This window comes from Gorilla gorilla, chromosome 8, assembly GCF_029281585.2.
Source record: "Gorilla gorilla gorilla isolate KB3781 chromosome 8, NHGRI_mGorGor1-v2.1_pri, whole genome shotgun sequence".
Taxonomy (NCBI): Eukaryota; Metazoa; Chordata; class Mammalia; order Primates; family Hominidae; genus Gorilla; species Gorilla gorilla.
The window spans coordinates 111,795,702-111,808,404 of record NC_073232.2 but is presented as its reverse complement, the minus strand read 5'-3'; the positions used below and the strand labels follow the sequence as shown (position 1 = coordinate 111,808,404).

Sequence of the window (12,703 nt, the reverse complement as noted above, 5' to 3'; positions counted from 1 at the left end):
CTACTTGAAAAGACCCCCGCTCCCAGCGTTTGGTTCTATTTCCTTTTTAGAATTCATCTTCTGTTTTTGCATTTGTTTATTGTCTCACCCTCCCTCCACCCACACCTGCACACCTGAAAATAAAATCCACCAGTCTAGGGACACTTTTTTTTTCACCGTTCCCAGCAACTCAACAGTACAAGTGAATACATAGTAGGTGCTCAGTATACCTAGTTGAATGGATGAATGAATGAATGAAAGTCTGCAGTCGCAGGCTGTGAGAAGCAAGTAACAAGCCAAGAATTTCCTCTCCAGCCCTTGGCCTAAGCAATCCATGGAAAGGTAACGGCTCCAGAAGAGGGAGCGCGGTAGGGAAGGGGATTGGGGCATCACGGTGGTGGGAGGCTGTGTCCCAGCTCGGGGGCGACGTGAAAGAGGAGGGACCCGGCCGCGAGTTGCTGCGGGACCAGCAGTCTGGTGCACTGGCTCACGCTCGGCTCTGGGGTCTTTCTGCCGCCTGAGGGGCAAGGGGAGGGAAGGTCTTCGCCCCCCAAGTGCCGCTTCTCTAGCCTCCCGCTAGGCCCTTTCGGATGTGTCCAAGTCGCATCCTGGGCGGTCAGAGGGCTTCGGAGGGCTCCCTTGCCTGCCTGCCTCCCTCCCTCCCTTCCCTCCTTCTTTTTCTTCCTCCTCCTCGGGTCTCTACAGCTCCCCAGCCGGGCGGCCCCGCCACAACCTAGCAGCCCCACCCCCTCCTGTAAGGGAGAAATTGCTAAACTTGTAGCAATAATGACCCAGCATTCAGGCCGCCGACTCCCGCTGAACGTCTCAGCGCCCCGGCCGGCCCGGCCTAATCAGCGCGCCCCTCCCTGCTGCCCGCCCAGCCCCCGTCCCCCTGCCGCCCCCTCCCCCAGCGCACAAAAAGTGGGGAACAAAACCCCCGCACATTTCTCCGTCCCTCTGTTGAGCAGACTGCTGCACAAAGCCCCCGCTCTGAGAAGCAATGGGGAGCTCGGGGGGGACGTCAATCCGACGCGCTGGGGTTTTTGTTCGCGCAGGGGACCTCGCCTTCCTACCACACCTTTTGTTCGGGACTCCAATAAAAAGCCATTCTTTCCGCACCTTCCCGGCCCGGAGCCGCCTTTCAGCGAGGCCCGGCCCCACAATGGCGCGGCGCTCTGAGGCCTCCCCATTCACCCGCCTTGGCACGCTCACAATCGGCCGTGTGGCAGCACAGGCCTCGCACAGGCATTCTCCGCAAGTGACAAGGAGCCGCATAAAGCCGCGGCCGCCGGGGGAGAAGGGAGGGCGGCCAAGGGGGAGAGCTCGGCCGCAGTGGGGCGCAGCGCAGCGCCCCCGGGCGAGTTGGTATCCCTGGCTGCAGCCAGGGAAGGAGCCGCCTTCGCGCGGCCAACAGCTGGGACTGCGAGCGAGGCTTCCTTTTCCCTGGCGACCCTCGAGGTGGGGCAGAGTCCAAGACTTCACCGAACACAGGTCTATACCTGTCAGCTTGGACAGCTAGTCCAAGCATCTGGGTAAAACTTAGGGGGAACTGCAAAGCCAGGGACTTCAAATGGCCCTGAGCCTTCGACCTGTCCAGCCCGCAAGAGTAAACAGAAATTAATGAACAAAGCCCCGAAGAGATCAGACTTGCAGCCTGGGGCCTGGCTCATGGGAGACCAGGCCTGCGATCGCCCACGGAGGATGGCTTTCCCCCTCGCACCTTTTCCTCCCCTTCCCGCCCTATTTAAAGGATTCCTCTCCACTCTTTGGGGCTAAACAAATTCTGTAGCCGGCCAACGATTTGAAAATATTGCACCTTGTTTATTGACTCCTGTAGTGTGTGGCAGCGGGTGTGTACACGGCGTGTGGTTATAGTTATATAGATAGATAGATAACATGTGCTGAATACAGAATACGAAACAGAAAGGAAACCCGGTAACACCTCCGGTGGGCCATCAGGTCCCGAGTTTGTTCAGCCTCCCCCCACCCCCAACTTTTGATCTCATTCGGCTGGTTTTCCTCGAAGAGTCCTGCGTCCCCCGACAATCCGGAGATCTGGACCGAGGTATCTGCTGCGGAGGGGAGACAGCTGTGAAACGAAATCCACTGTGCTATGGCGCTCCAGGCCCGCAAAGGGGGCAGAGGATCGGTAGGGCCTGGAATTTCTCAAGCCCCGACCCCCATTTTTCTCTCCTTCATGCTTTTAATTTGTTATGTCCTTGGGCTCCCCGCCAACGCTTCGCGGAGGCCGCGGAAAGGCCGAGGGAGAGAAGCCCTTCTCGCTTTGGAAGAACCAAGCGCGGCCAGGGTCCTAGCCTCCTGGTCTCCTCTCGCTGCCAGGGTCGGGGCCATAGTCCTCCCCGGCGCCCAGCCGGCGTTTCTGCCTCAGAGACAGTCCTGGCGACCGGACCCAGTCATCCTCCTCGCCCCTGAGTCCCCTTCCCCAGGCCTCGAGTGAGCTGCGATCCGAAGCCCTGAGGAGCTAGACATATATATTTTTTTAACGAGGGGACCTGACCTTTAGGTCAGGCCCTTCTCGAGCTTCAGTCCCGCGGCGCCAGGCTGCGCTGGGGTGCCCGCCGCGTGACCCGCCCCGTCCCTACCAGGCCCGGATGCCCTGCAAGGTGCCCTGAGCGCACGCGGCCCCGGCTGCAGTACCCTGGTGCAACGGCTGTGCGCCGCCGCCGCTGCCGAAGCCTCCTAGGTTGCTCACGTTCACAAAGGGGCCGCCTCCGGCCGCGCTGCAGGCGGGCTGCATGGCAGTGGTCGCCGCGGAGGTCCCGCCGCCGCCGCCGCCGCCGCCCGCCGGGTACGCACAGCCATAGCTGCTGCTGTAGGCCGCCGCTGCTGCTGCGGCGGCGGCGGCGGCGGCGGCGGCCGCGGCCGAGTTCCCATAGCCGTAGGCGGGGAAGCTGTTGTAGGAGTAGGCGCTGGCGCCCACGCTGTAGGGCGCGCCGTAGGCCTGCGCGCTGGGCGTGACGCACGGCTTGCCGTCCCGCACCAGCACCGGGACCGCCACGCGGCGCGGCGGCGGCGGGGGCGCGTGTGCGCCAAGCTCCAGAGACTTGTCCTGCCGCTGTCTCTTGCACTTGTACCTGCGATTCTGGAACCAGATTTTCACCTGCGTGGATGTGAGCTTCAGGCTGCTGGCGAGGTGCTCGCGCTCGGGTGCCGACAGGTACCGCTGCTGCTTGAACCTGCGTTCCAGCTCGAAGACCTGGGCTTGCGAGAAGAGGACCCGGGGCTTCCGGCGGCTGCGTGGCTTCGGCCTCTCGCTCTCCTCCGCCGCCTTGCAGTCTCCGGCCGTCTCTAGAGACTTCTTCAGCTGGCAGCTTTCTGCGGAAGAAGCAAACAACAGCGTCCTTAGCTGTTCCCGGCCGCACCGCGGCTCCTGTCCTGGAGCACCGTGACCCTTTTTGGTGGCTGCTCAGAGCGAGCGGTAGTAAATGGCTGGACTTTTGGGAAAGTTTGTGGCTCCTGGCGCTGTGGGACCCTGAGACAGCCCCAGTACCCAAAGAACGCCCTTAGCAAGCGGAGGCGCATTTCGTGGAGAGGGGTAGTTAGTGCGTGTTTATTTGGATCTTGAGCATCTGCGAGAGAAGAGATTACTCTGTATTAAATATGCGGCTCGACGTGCTAATGACTATTTTCAGGATGAAGGCTTGCAACTACATAATAACTACAGTATTTGCAAACTCGTTTGCATTCTACTCCACCAAGGATAACTGAAGGTGTGAGGCGTGTTGGTATGAGTGGGCCAGTGGCCATGGGTTGCGCGAAAATCTGTTCTGAGTGTAACGCTTGTGCATGGCTCAGGGACTTGTGTGTGTGTGTGTGTGTGTGTGTGGCTTATAAAAGACTACATGCGAATGTTATGACAACGTCTGTGTGCACTTTGAAAATGAAGTTTGATTGACTAGTTATAGACAGTTTCATGCCGATTTTCGGCTCTGGGAACTATGAGAGCATAGGCCTTGGCCTCTGCCACATCAAACCGCCTCTTGGGGAAAGACTGTGATTCTGTCCTCTTAAATACACTTCCTTGGGGACTTTATTTGATTATCCCATCTCCCTATCAATTCACTTCCCGTCCGATGTGAGCAGCCAAGATCTCGGACTCAAGTTCGGCGCGTTTTCTATTAGGCCCGCAGCCTGGGACACAAAGCAAAACGTTACGGATTTTCAAAAAAGGCTGGCGCCTTAGGGATGTGAGAGCTATGGTCGCGCGGAATAGACATTGTTCCCACGCACTTTCCGATCATCTCCTCTCTCTCTACAAGTGCCACGGGTTCAAGGACGCTGAGCTCCAAGCAGAGAAGGGAGGAAACCGCCCCGCTGGCCTCCACCAAAGTTCCTGCCCCTGCGGGTGCGAGAGACACAGGCTGCTTGGGCTGTCTTTTCGGAGAAGAAGGGGTGGCTGCCCTGGGCTAAGAGAACTCATCTCACCCTAGAGGGAAAACGAAAAAGGTCCAGGCTCCTGCCCTTTTTGGGGGAAGAGCCTTTTGGGGCGGGGGGAAGAGCAAAAATACTGCCATTATGAGGACCCAGGCGCTGAGCCCACGTCGCCTCTCAGCATCAGGGCAGCAGTAACCACCTTCCCTTCCCTCATTTCCCCCTTTGGGGGGAGTAGTTGTCAGGGTCACCTCGTCCTTGTCTCTCCACCCCGGCTCCCTTGCAGGTACCTGCGCTTTGTGGAGCTGTCGGTGACCAGGGCGGAGGCATGGCCCCAGCCAAAGGGTAAAGGGGTGGGCAGCTGCGCTGGCAAGGTTTGTGGGCTGTTTGTGTGCGCTCTGCCATTGCTCCAGGTGTGCAGGTGCGTTTTCTTTCCCCCTCTACTCACTTTGGCTCCGGTCCCTCACGACCTCGGTCTCCTCTTCATGTTCCTTGGGCTCGCTGCACGAGTCTCGCAGGACCGTGTGGACATAGCCCTGGGGACACAGCCCTGAATCCCCGTGGCCGTCTGCTGCGGCTAGTGAGTTCAAATAGGACAATTTCTCGCCCTCGTCTTCCTCGTCCTCCTCCCCTCCGTCAGAAAATTGCGTCCCCTCAGCTGCGGCCAGCATGCAGGGCGCAGAGTGGAAGTGGTGCTCCAAGTCCGCCTGCAAGTGCGCACCATGGAAGTGCTGGTGCTGCTGCTCCAGATTCAAAATGTCTTTGACTGAGAAAGGGGTGGAGGTGACCGGGCTTGGTAACATCATCAGGGCCACTTAATTGTCCAGTCCAAATAATAAATCCCGGCGGGGGCGGGGAGGCAGCGCGGCGGCTCCAGCTCTCCTCCTGGACTCCGCCGCTGCTGCCGAGTCGGGCTTTTGACAGACGCGGTCCCACTCCAGTCTAAATCGCCTCCATTGGCCGGGACCTGGGGGTCTGGGTTTTGTTACAGCCACTGCAGGGACTGGGGCCCGGGCTCCTAAGCCTCTGTCCGGGAGACTTGCGTCACGTCGGGGGGCGGGGCTGGCGCCCCAACCTCCCTCCCTATAGGTTCCGGCTCATGTGGGCCACGCCCCCTGCTCTCTGCGAGTGGGATGTTGCGGCTCTACCAGAAATAGACAAGGACTAGTATAGAGTCCTGAAGTCCGAGACGCTGCGGGCGAGGCTGCACTGATCCGGTTCCTGAACCATTGATTCCCGCGTGGCTGCACCTTCCCGACCTAGGCCAGTTCTGGGAGGCTTGCTGTCCACGAACCAACGCCAGGGAAGGATGCCCCAGGAGTGTGTTTTTTCAGCTGCTGCGCGGGGCAGGAAAACTTCCTGGCGGGTAAATACTGGGCGCTGGATCCACGAGGAGATGGAGTGTTTTATCTATCTATGGGTGGGCGACATGTCCGTTTTCAACTTGTTGCCTTTGCTCAAGCTTTCTCTCCACTTGGAACATGTTTCTGACCCTTAGCCTCCACGAGTGGAAAATGTTCTCCAAGGAAGAGCTCCTAGATCGTCTAGCCGGAAGTCCCCTTTTTCAGGCTCTGAACTTGCAGCTTGTGTTAGCAAAGGACATGCATGTCACTTATCACTTCCCACTTAATTCTATAGCTGTATGTGCCTGCCTGGTCGCCCCAGTTAGACTGTAAGCTCCATGAGGGCAGTGTCCCGGCGTTGCTTTTGCCCTTGTATCCCTGGCAGCAGCCGCACAGAGCAGTATGTGAAAGGAAGATAGAGTTATGACTAAACTTTGGTATTCGACAGCTCTTGCTTGGCCTAGTCAGTGTGTGATCTTCGGCATTTCTAAGTCTGTTTTCTCGTCTATAAAACGAAGGCAGTAATACCTTTTTTGGTTGTTGCTAGGGTTGAATGAGGCAAAACATGCCAGAATCTTAGTGCAGGGCCTCATGCGTGTTAAGCGCTCAGTACGTGTCAACGACTGCTTTTCTGTATGGGAGGTCAAGCAGTGTTTGTTGACTGCATTGGTGGTGCGTGGCTGGAGTGTGGCACATACTGAGAGCAGGATCTGTGCTCACAAGGGAGGTGACCCAGCCTTGGCAGCCTTCTTTTCCGCCTATTGAAATCAGGAGCCTGAATGTAGGCCTTGCCTCTCCTACAGGCTTTTAAAATTTCTCTGCCTACACGCCTTCTGGCACCTTCATGAGGCCCTGGTTGTTTTCTGGGGGAGTCTATGCAGTCCACCACAGATTCTGGAAACTCTGAGCTGGAAACTCTGGGACCATCTTCTTCCACAATAGGTATTTGCTCGCTACCAGGCCTAGCCCAGTGAGGAGCAGCGGGCGCTGCTTTCAGGGCCACAGAAAGACCCGTGTGCAGCGCTGGCCTTAAAAAAAAATAGGGAACGGTCCCAGCTCAACCGTGGCAGTCCTCATCCGGCCCCAGCCAATCCAAGCATTTTTTGGCGGTCAGGATGGCGGAGCTGAAAGAGACCCGTCTCACCTGGAAGGGGCAGATGAAAGGTGCAGGGACGGTGGACATTGCCTACGAGCGGCATAAGACACCGGCTGGGAGTGGGTACGAGGGTGGAGGGCTGCCACGCGGGTCCCGCAACGGCGACAGGAGTGGGTGCCCAAGGTTGAAGGGAGAAAGAACAGCCTGTCGGGAGGTGGGAGAGGCGGGGCTCTGCAGAAGGGAGCGGAAATGTTGTGGAGAGGCAGCCCCTGGATCCGCCCGGGGAGCTGGGATGCCGCGTGGGCCACGTGCGCCCCGGAGTACTTAGGGTAGCGGCGGCCCGCAGGCAGTAGGGAGAGACCCTCTGTGGGCAGGGTCTTCTGCTGGAACCGCCATTCCTCAGCCACAGGGGCGCCCGGTGTCTTTCTGCTTTAAATCCTGAAACTATTGACGCCCCAGGCGGAGACCAGTGTCTACAAACCAGGCGGTGAGTCTGCAGAGGGAGGAATGTGCCTGGTTTTGCCGTGGATCCCAAGCGCTCGGGCACAAAGATTCCGAGGTGGGGGCAGAGGGGTGCACGGCACTGCGGGGTGGCGGACCTCGAGTGTGTGTGCATCACGGTGGCCGCCGAGCATAAAAGCAGGAAGCTGAGCTCCAGCCCCACTTCCCCACCCCACCTCCGGGGCAAAACTGTCTCAGGGGAAATGTTTCTGCTCTCTTCTAGCCCCCAGTTTTCTTCTCCTCGGTGATTTCATGATTCTGGAAAAAGAAAAGGAGAAAGGCTATCGAAACAATCTCTCCCCAGTTTCCAACCGAAGCCTGCATTTCTCCTTGTTACATTCCCTTGCTTCCCATCTCGCTTCGCTCCTAGGCCTTTCATAAATCTAGCCCCAACAATCCAGGTCTTAAAACTGCGACCAGGACAAAGCGCCCCTCCAAGCGCCTGATCGCCGATACACGCCCACAGACGCTCTGCAGCCGCCGGAGCCCACCAGGGCGCCTCTGTGAGCTCGTGCAGGGGGCTGTCTGCTCCCCACCAGCAGGCCCACGGGTGCCCCTCTACCCCAAATTCCGCCGCCCCAGCCGCCCCCGGGCCAGGTACCTTGCGCCAGGCCTAAGCGGTTGTCTCTTGAGGACCCTGGGCAGATTGCTCCTCAGTAGGCCACCAGGGCCTGTGAGGACTTCCAGGCGAAGGGGCCTAGCGGGCGGCGCCTAGACCTTATCGCCGCTTCCTTTCCTCATACCCAGCCCAGTGCAGTGCTGTTCCAGCCTGCGGAAAACCTCTATCCGCTACCGCATCCCTAAAGTTGATCTGAGTTTTATGCCCAGAGCAGGAGTTTGGGTTGTCTCCAGCTACCCCCTCAGTATTGTTCAGACTCCCTTGGTCTGGTTCCCCAGTGGCCGTGCTTCCCCGCAGGGATCCCCGCCAGGCCAATCTCATCTAGGTGGCCTCCTTTTCCCGGGCGCGCAGCCTGTACCCTCGACGGCCGCGGGCCTGAAAGGAGGAGAACTCGAGAGCGGTAGTTGTACAGCAGCAGTCGCTCCGCAGGAGTCTCTTATCAGAGTGGGATCTGGTTCCAACGCCTATCCAGTTACGATCGCCTTCTGGGGCATTTGCATTCTCTTGTCTGAAAACTAGATCTTTGAAATCCTCGAGCTGTGCTCTACTAATAATAGGTTTTCATTCCAGACAGTTTAGCTAATTACTGTCAGATAAAGTAAGTAAGGCTGCATCCATGGAAGCGTTTGATTTTATTTTAATCGAGTGTATCTGCCTTCCTACCCTTTCATCACCTCATACATTTATACAAGCTCTCTCCCCCACCCTATGATTAAAGATCATCAGTAAATGGTGGCAAAGTCCTTGAAGGGGAAGTGCTGTATAGATGCCTAAACGTCTGTACCTTTTTTTTTTTTTTTAAGGAAAACCACATGCTAGCCATTACAATAAATGCATTATCAAATGAAAAATGTGACAATTTTTTGAAAACTGTGTTCTCATAGCTGTTATTGTCTACACAAAGATTGCTTAATGCACATATAAATATAGGCAGATAATGGATAATTTTAGTTGTAAATGCCACTGCTTATCCCGTTGTCTCTCAACTTTTCAAATTGTCATTTAATTATGTAACCAAGGCTGCAAACAAGTTGAAAGTTATCGTGGCTTTCTAATCAAAATGTAACAATGTAACACTACAATCAGAAGAGATTTTTCTATTAAAGCATGAAAAAATCATCCTGTGATGAACTCAGATAGCCAAAACATTTCAGGTGAATCTTTTCGTTTTTTTTATTGCTCTCCTAGAAGTTTCATTTTCAATGTCAACTTATGAGAGAGAGAGAGAGACTCACTAAATGGGTTTTTGTTAATTTGTTGGTGGTAGTCATGGTGGTGGTGGTGGTGGTGGGTGTGTGTGTTTGTGTGTATGCGCAAGTGTGCTTTGCTTTGGTTTTTTGTTAAGGGATGTTAGAAAGCTATCCATTTTTTAAAGCAATTCAGAAGCAATAGCATTTTAATTGCGAGACGGGTGAATACATTTTGTGCTTTTAATGTCAGCTAGGTTAGTGAGTCCTAGAAGGCATTAAACTGTTCTAATTTCTTGGGAGGTTTTTTTCTTGTCGAAGGAATTTCATAAAAGAGATTTTGAAATGCTGTTTTAAGCACTAGTTTGTTTTGCATGTGTTTGCAGGAATGCCAAATTTTCCTAGATTTTATTTGGAATTGAGTTTTCTAAATTAACCACTATTTCTCTTTCCTGGGAGAAAATTAGTCCGAATACAGTAATTTGTATAGTTCCTTGTAAATTACAGGTCCTTGCTGAGAATGTGACTTTCGATTTCTCAGGGAGAGGACTTTACAGCTATCTTTGTGGATCTGCCCCTCCAAAAATTTTAAAGATAAAAATGTAAATTACCCTTTCTTTACCAAAACCAGTTCTGTTAATAAAACATGTCGAAAAGACTATCTTTGTTGAATGAAAATCAATTCAGTATTTTTTCAAACGAAAAACACCTAAATGAAGGACTCTTGTATACAGACATTTATTTGTACTGTTTGCGTGTGCTATTTGGGCGTGCAGTGAGCAGTTTTAACTTGAGGATTAAATTGGAATTCTGAATGCATTCCTTAACTTTTTTTGTTGTTGCTAGCGTGCTTTTAACTTTCTGTAGCGAAACTTCAATGTGTATAAACTTTTAAAAATGTAATCTGACTTCAGAAGAGCGGCTGCTGTCTTGGGCAAATTATTCATTCGAATCAGAGCGGCTGCCTGCTCTGTGCGGATTGCTGATTTTTAGTAGTGGGGGAACAGAGAAAGAAATGTGGTTATCGCGTTCCAAGAAGCAAGAGAGATTCTTCGTGTCTCTTCCAGCGCTATCTACTCGAAACTGTCTGCTCTCAACCGTAAACCGGCTCCGTGGGATCTCAGCCTCCTAGGACATAGAAAGCTTCCTCCAAATCTCCCTGGGGGTCACGTTGGCACAAATATCTTCAAACCGTCTGAGAACGAAAAAGACCTTTCTCACTTGGAAAGAAACGTTTACTGCAGTCTTGTTTAAGTAACATGTTTAAGTAACGTCTTATGCGGCCTTCGCCGCGTCCAGCCTGGAGGTCCGGGCCTTCGGTCGGCACTGGGAGAGCGATCCCCAAGGTTCCGCTAGACCTTCGCTGCGTCAGCGGACGGCCAGGTCTGCGGACCTAGCCCCCCGATTGCCCTTGGCCCCTGAAGCTGCAGGGACGCCCAGCCATCACCACTGCCCCGGCGCAGTTCCTGCTCGGCTCGCCTGACCCTGCGGAGATGTGGGGGTCGGGTGGGGCCGTGGGCTGCTGGCCTTGCTCAGAATCAGCCAGGGAACAGCAGAGAGAGCTGAGGCACCAGGCTGGTGCGGCGCGCCAGGACGCACGCCACAGGGGTCAGAAGGAGTGGCGCTCCCTAGGAACCAGGTCCAGGCTCTGGACCTCGCAGCCTCGCCGGCATGTCAGGTCGGAGGTCCCCGGTTCGGTACCTCCAGGTTGCAGCGACTGTAAGGGCCCCAAGCCTCATTGTGCCCTGCCTGCTACTGGCGCCCCGTCTCCAAGCCCGTGCACGTAGGGCCTAGCAGTGCTGGGCTTTTTCCTGGGGCATCTCTCTCCATCCGCCCGCCAAGGGCCTGGGGCCCTAGCGAAGAGGACTAGGGAGACTTGGTCGGCCCGCACAAGGTGGGCCTTTGTCCTTGAACCTGCCTCTAGTTTTTCGAACTCCCCTCCACCTCTCCGCACTCCTGCCAACCAGAGGCGAGGACCTTCTTACCTCTTGAGGCTCGCCACATCCTGAGGCCAGGCAGAGCTTCTGAGTCGGGGATCCTAAAACGCGCGCGCTCTTCTGCCTGCAGTCCTCCTCCTCTCCCTCACTGCTAGCCTTTTTCCCCTCGTAGCCCCTTCCTCTCTGACGGAGCCCATTTTACTCTGCCACCCCTTTTCCCTTCTGCCCTTCCCCCACTTCCTTTCTTCCTCACCTCCTCCCCCATCTCCTCAGCTTCCTTTCTTACTGTTTCCACTCCTCCCCGTTTCCCTCCTGCCCATTTTCTCACTCTTCCCCTCATCTTGTTTCATTCCCCTCTTTTCCCTCCCTTCTTACCCCCTCCACTCTGATGCTCTCAGGCTTTTTGATTGTGGCCCCTGTAGATGTTTGATGTGAAGGGAATCAGGGCAGCACAGGAGGGCTTCGCCGAGGTGGGGTGAGACTAACTGAGCAAGACTCCACTCCTGAGCCCCACATTCCTTCCCCCATCCCACCCCTCTGCTTCTGACCCTCAGGGCTGCTCAGGAAAATGCCCATGCACCCCTGGGCTTGTGAAAGGGAAGCTACTCTGTGCCCTGATCCAACTGGTAAGACCTCTCCCACCTCCCAAGCCCCCACTCCCCAGTGGCCTCAGCAGTGGGCCCTAGCTGGTCTGTGGGGCTCCAGGTGGCAGGCTTGGCTGCCCTCCCCATGGAAATCCCCACTCCAGGCAGATCCTTCTCCGTTTCCTTCTATTGTGGCAGTCTGAAGAGAACCAGAGCAGAGCTGGAGGTGACCATGAGGCCTGGGCCCCAGGCATCCCTGAGAGCAGATGGGGGCTCCCAGACCAGGAACACCCACCCCCACTGCACCACACACAGGTGAGAGCAAACTGACTTTCCTTTCTTTCCCAACAGTCCCACTTTTGACTGGGGGTTGTATTGTCTTGAGATCACCCCAACTGGAAGGTGTTTCAGAGGTTGCCTTAAAATGCAGGGGCCAAATCTAAGAGAAAAGAGTGGGGTCCCTGGCTTCTCACACTAGCCAAGGACAGAGCACTCTAGCTGCTCTGGGTCCACCAATAATCTCCTACCTTTTCCCTAACTGGGGCCAGTGGGGGCCACTGAGTCCCTGGCCTCCTGAGAGGAGACTAAGTCTCATGCATTCTCCCCTGGGAGCTGGGCTCCCCAGATGCATGGCAGGCAGCCAGCCAGCCACCCTCTACCCTTTACCTTCCAGCTGCAGCCATACTTTTGAGATTGGTGGCAGTTTCATCTCCTGAGAAATATAGGTTTCCAGTAGGTGGATAGAGACATGATATAAATGTTTCTACAGACTTGTCTTTCTCCTTGAATGAAGAGGAAAGTGCTCTCCTGTGTGAACACATTAGTGAGTGCACATGTGGATGGGCATGGGGAAGAAGGCACTCAGGACTCCCCATAAATGTAGACTCCACATTAGGGCTCTGCTCTTTCAGATCATGTGGTCATTAACACAGGGCTGGCCAACACTCATTCTAAATTCCCTCCCTCCTTCCCCACCCACCCCGCCCCACAATAATGTGAATTACTGGTAGTGACATGAGATTTGGAGAGAAATGTTTATATGATCCAAGATGAAAATTAAGTTCC

At 55.2% G+C, this 12,703-nt stretch overlaps 1 protein-coding gene and 1 long non-coding RNA gene across 2 annotated transcripts; one reads left to right on the top strand and one right to left on the bottom strand.

Moving 5' to 3' along the window:
* Window positions 1–1,779: 1,779 nt before the first annotated feature.
* Window positions 1,780–5,367, bottom strand: NKX2-3 (NK2 homeobox 3). Its single transcript, XM_004049930.5, has 2 exons — window positions 4,820–5,367; window positions 1,780–3,315 (listed from the first exon to the last, which is right to left on the bottom strand). The coding sequence occupies exons 1-2, from the start codon at window positions 5,175–5,177 to the stop codon at window positions 2,579–2,581; spliced, it is 1,095 nt and encodes a 364-aa protein (XP_004049978.2). The 5' UTR covers window positions 5,178–5,367; the 3' UTR covers window positions 1,780–2,578.
* A 1,764-nt stretch (window positions 5,368–7,131) lies between these two features.
* LOC109028520 (uncharacterized) lies at window positions 7,132–11,953 on the top strand. Its single transcript, XR_002007530.3, has 5 exons — window positions 7,132–7,297; window positions 9,625–9,719; window positions 10,185–10,500; window positions 11,609–11,680; window positions 11,837–11,953. It is a non-coding gene; the product is annotated as an uncharacterized lncRNA (long non-coding RNA).
* The last annotated feature ends 750 nt before the right edge of the window (window positions 11,954–12,703 follow it).

Bases quoted from the DNA above. Each gene is read 5' to 3' on its own strand.
- NKX2-3 (XM_004049930.5), bottom strand. From the start codon at position 5,177: ATGATGTTACCAAGCCCGGTCACCTCCACCCCTTTCTCAGTCAAAGAC. The intron at 3,316-4,819 runs GTGAGTAGAGGG...CTTCTTCCGCAG, and splicing joins CGTGAGGGACCGGAGCCAAA to AAAGCTGCCAGCTGAAGAAG.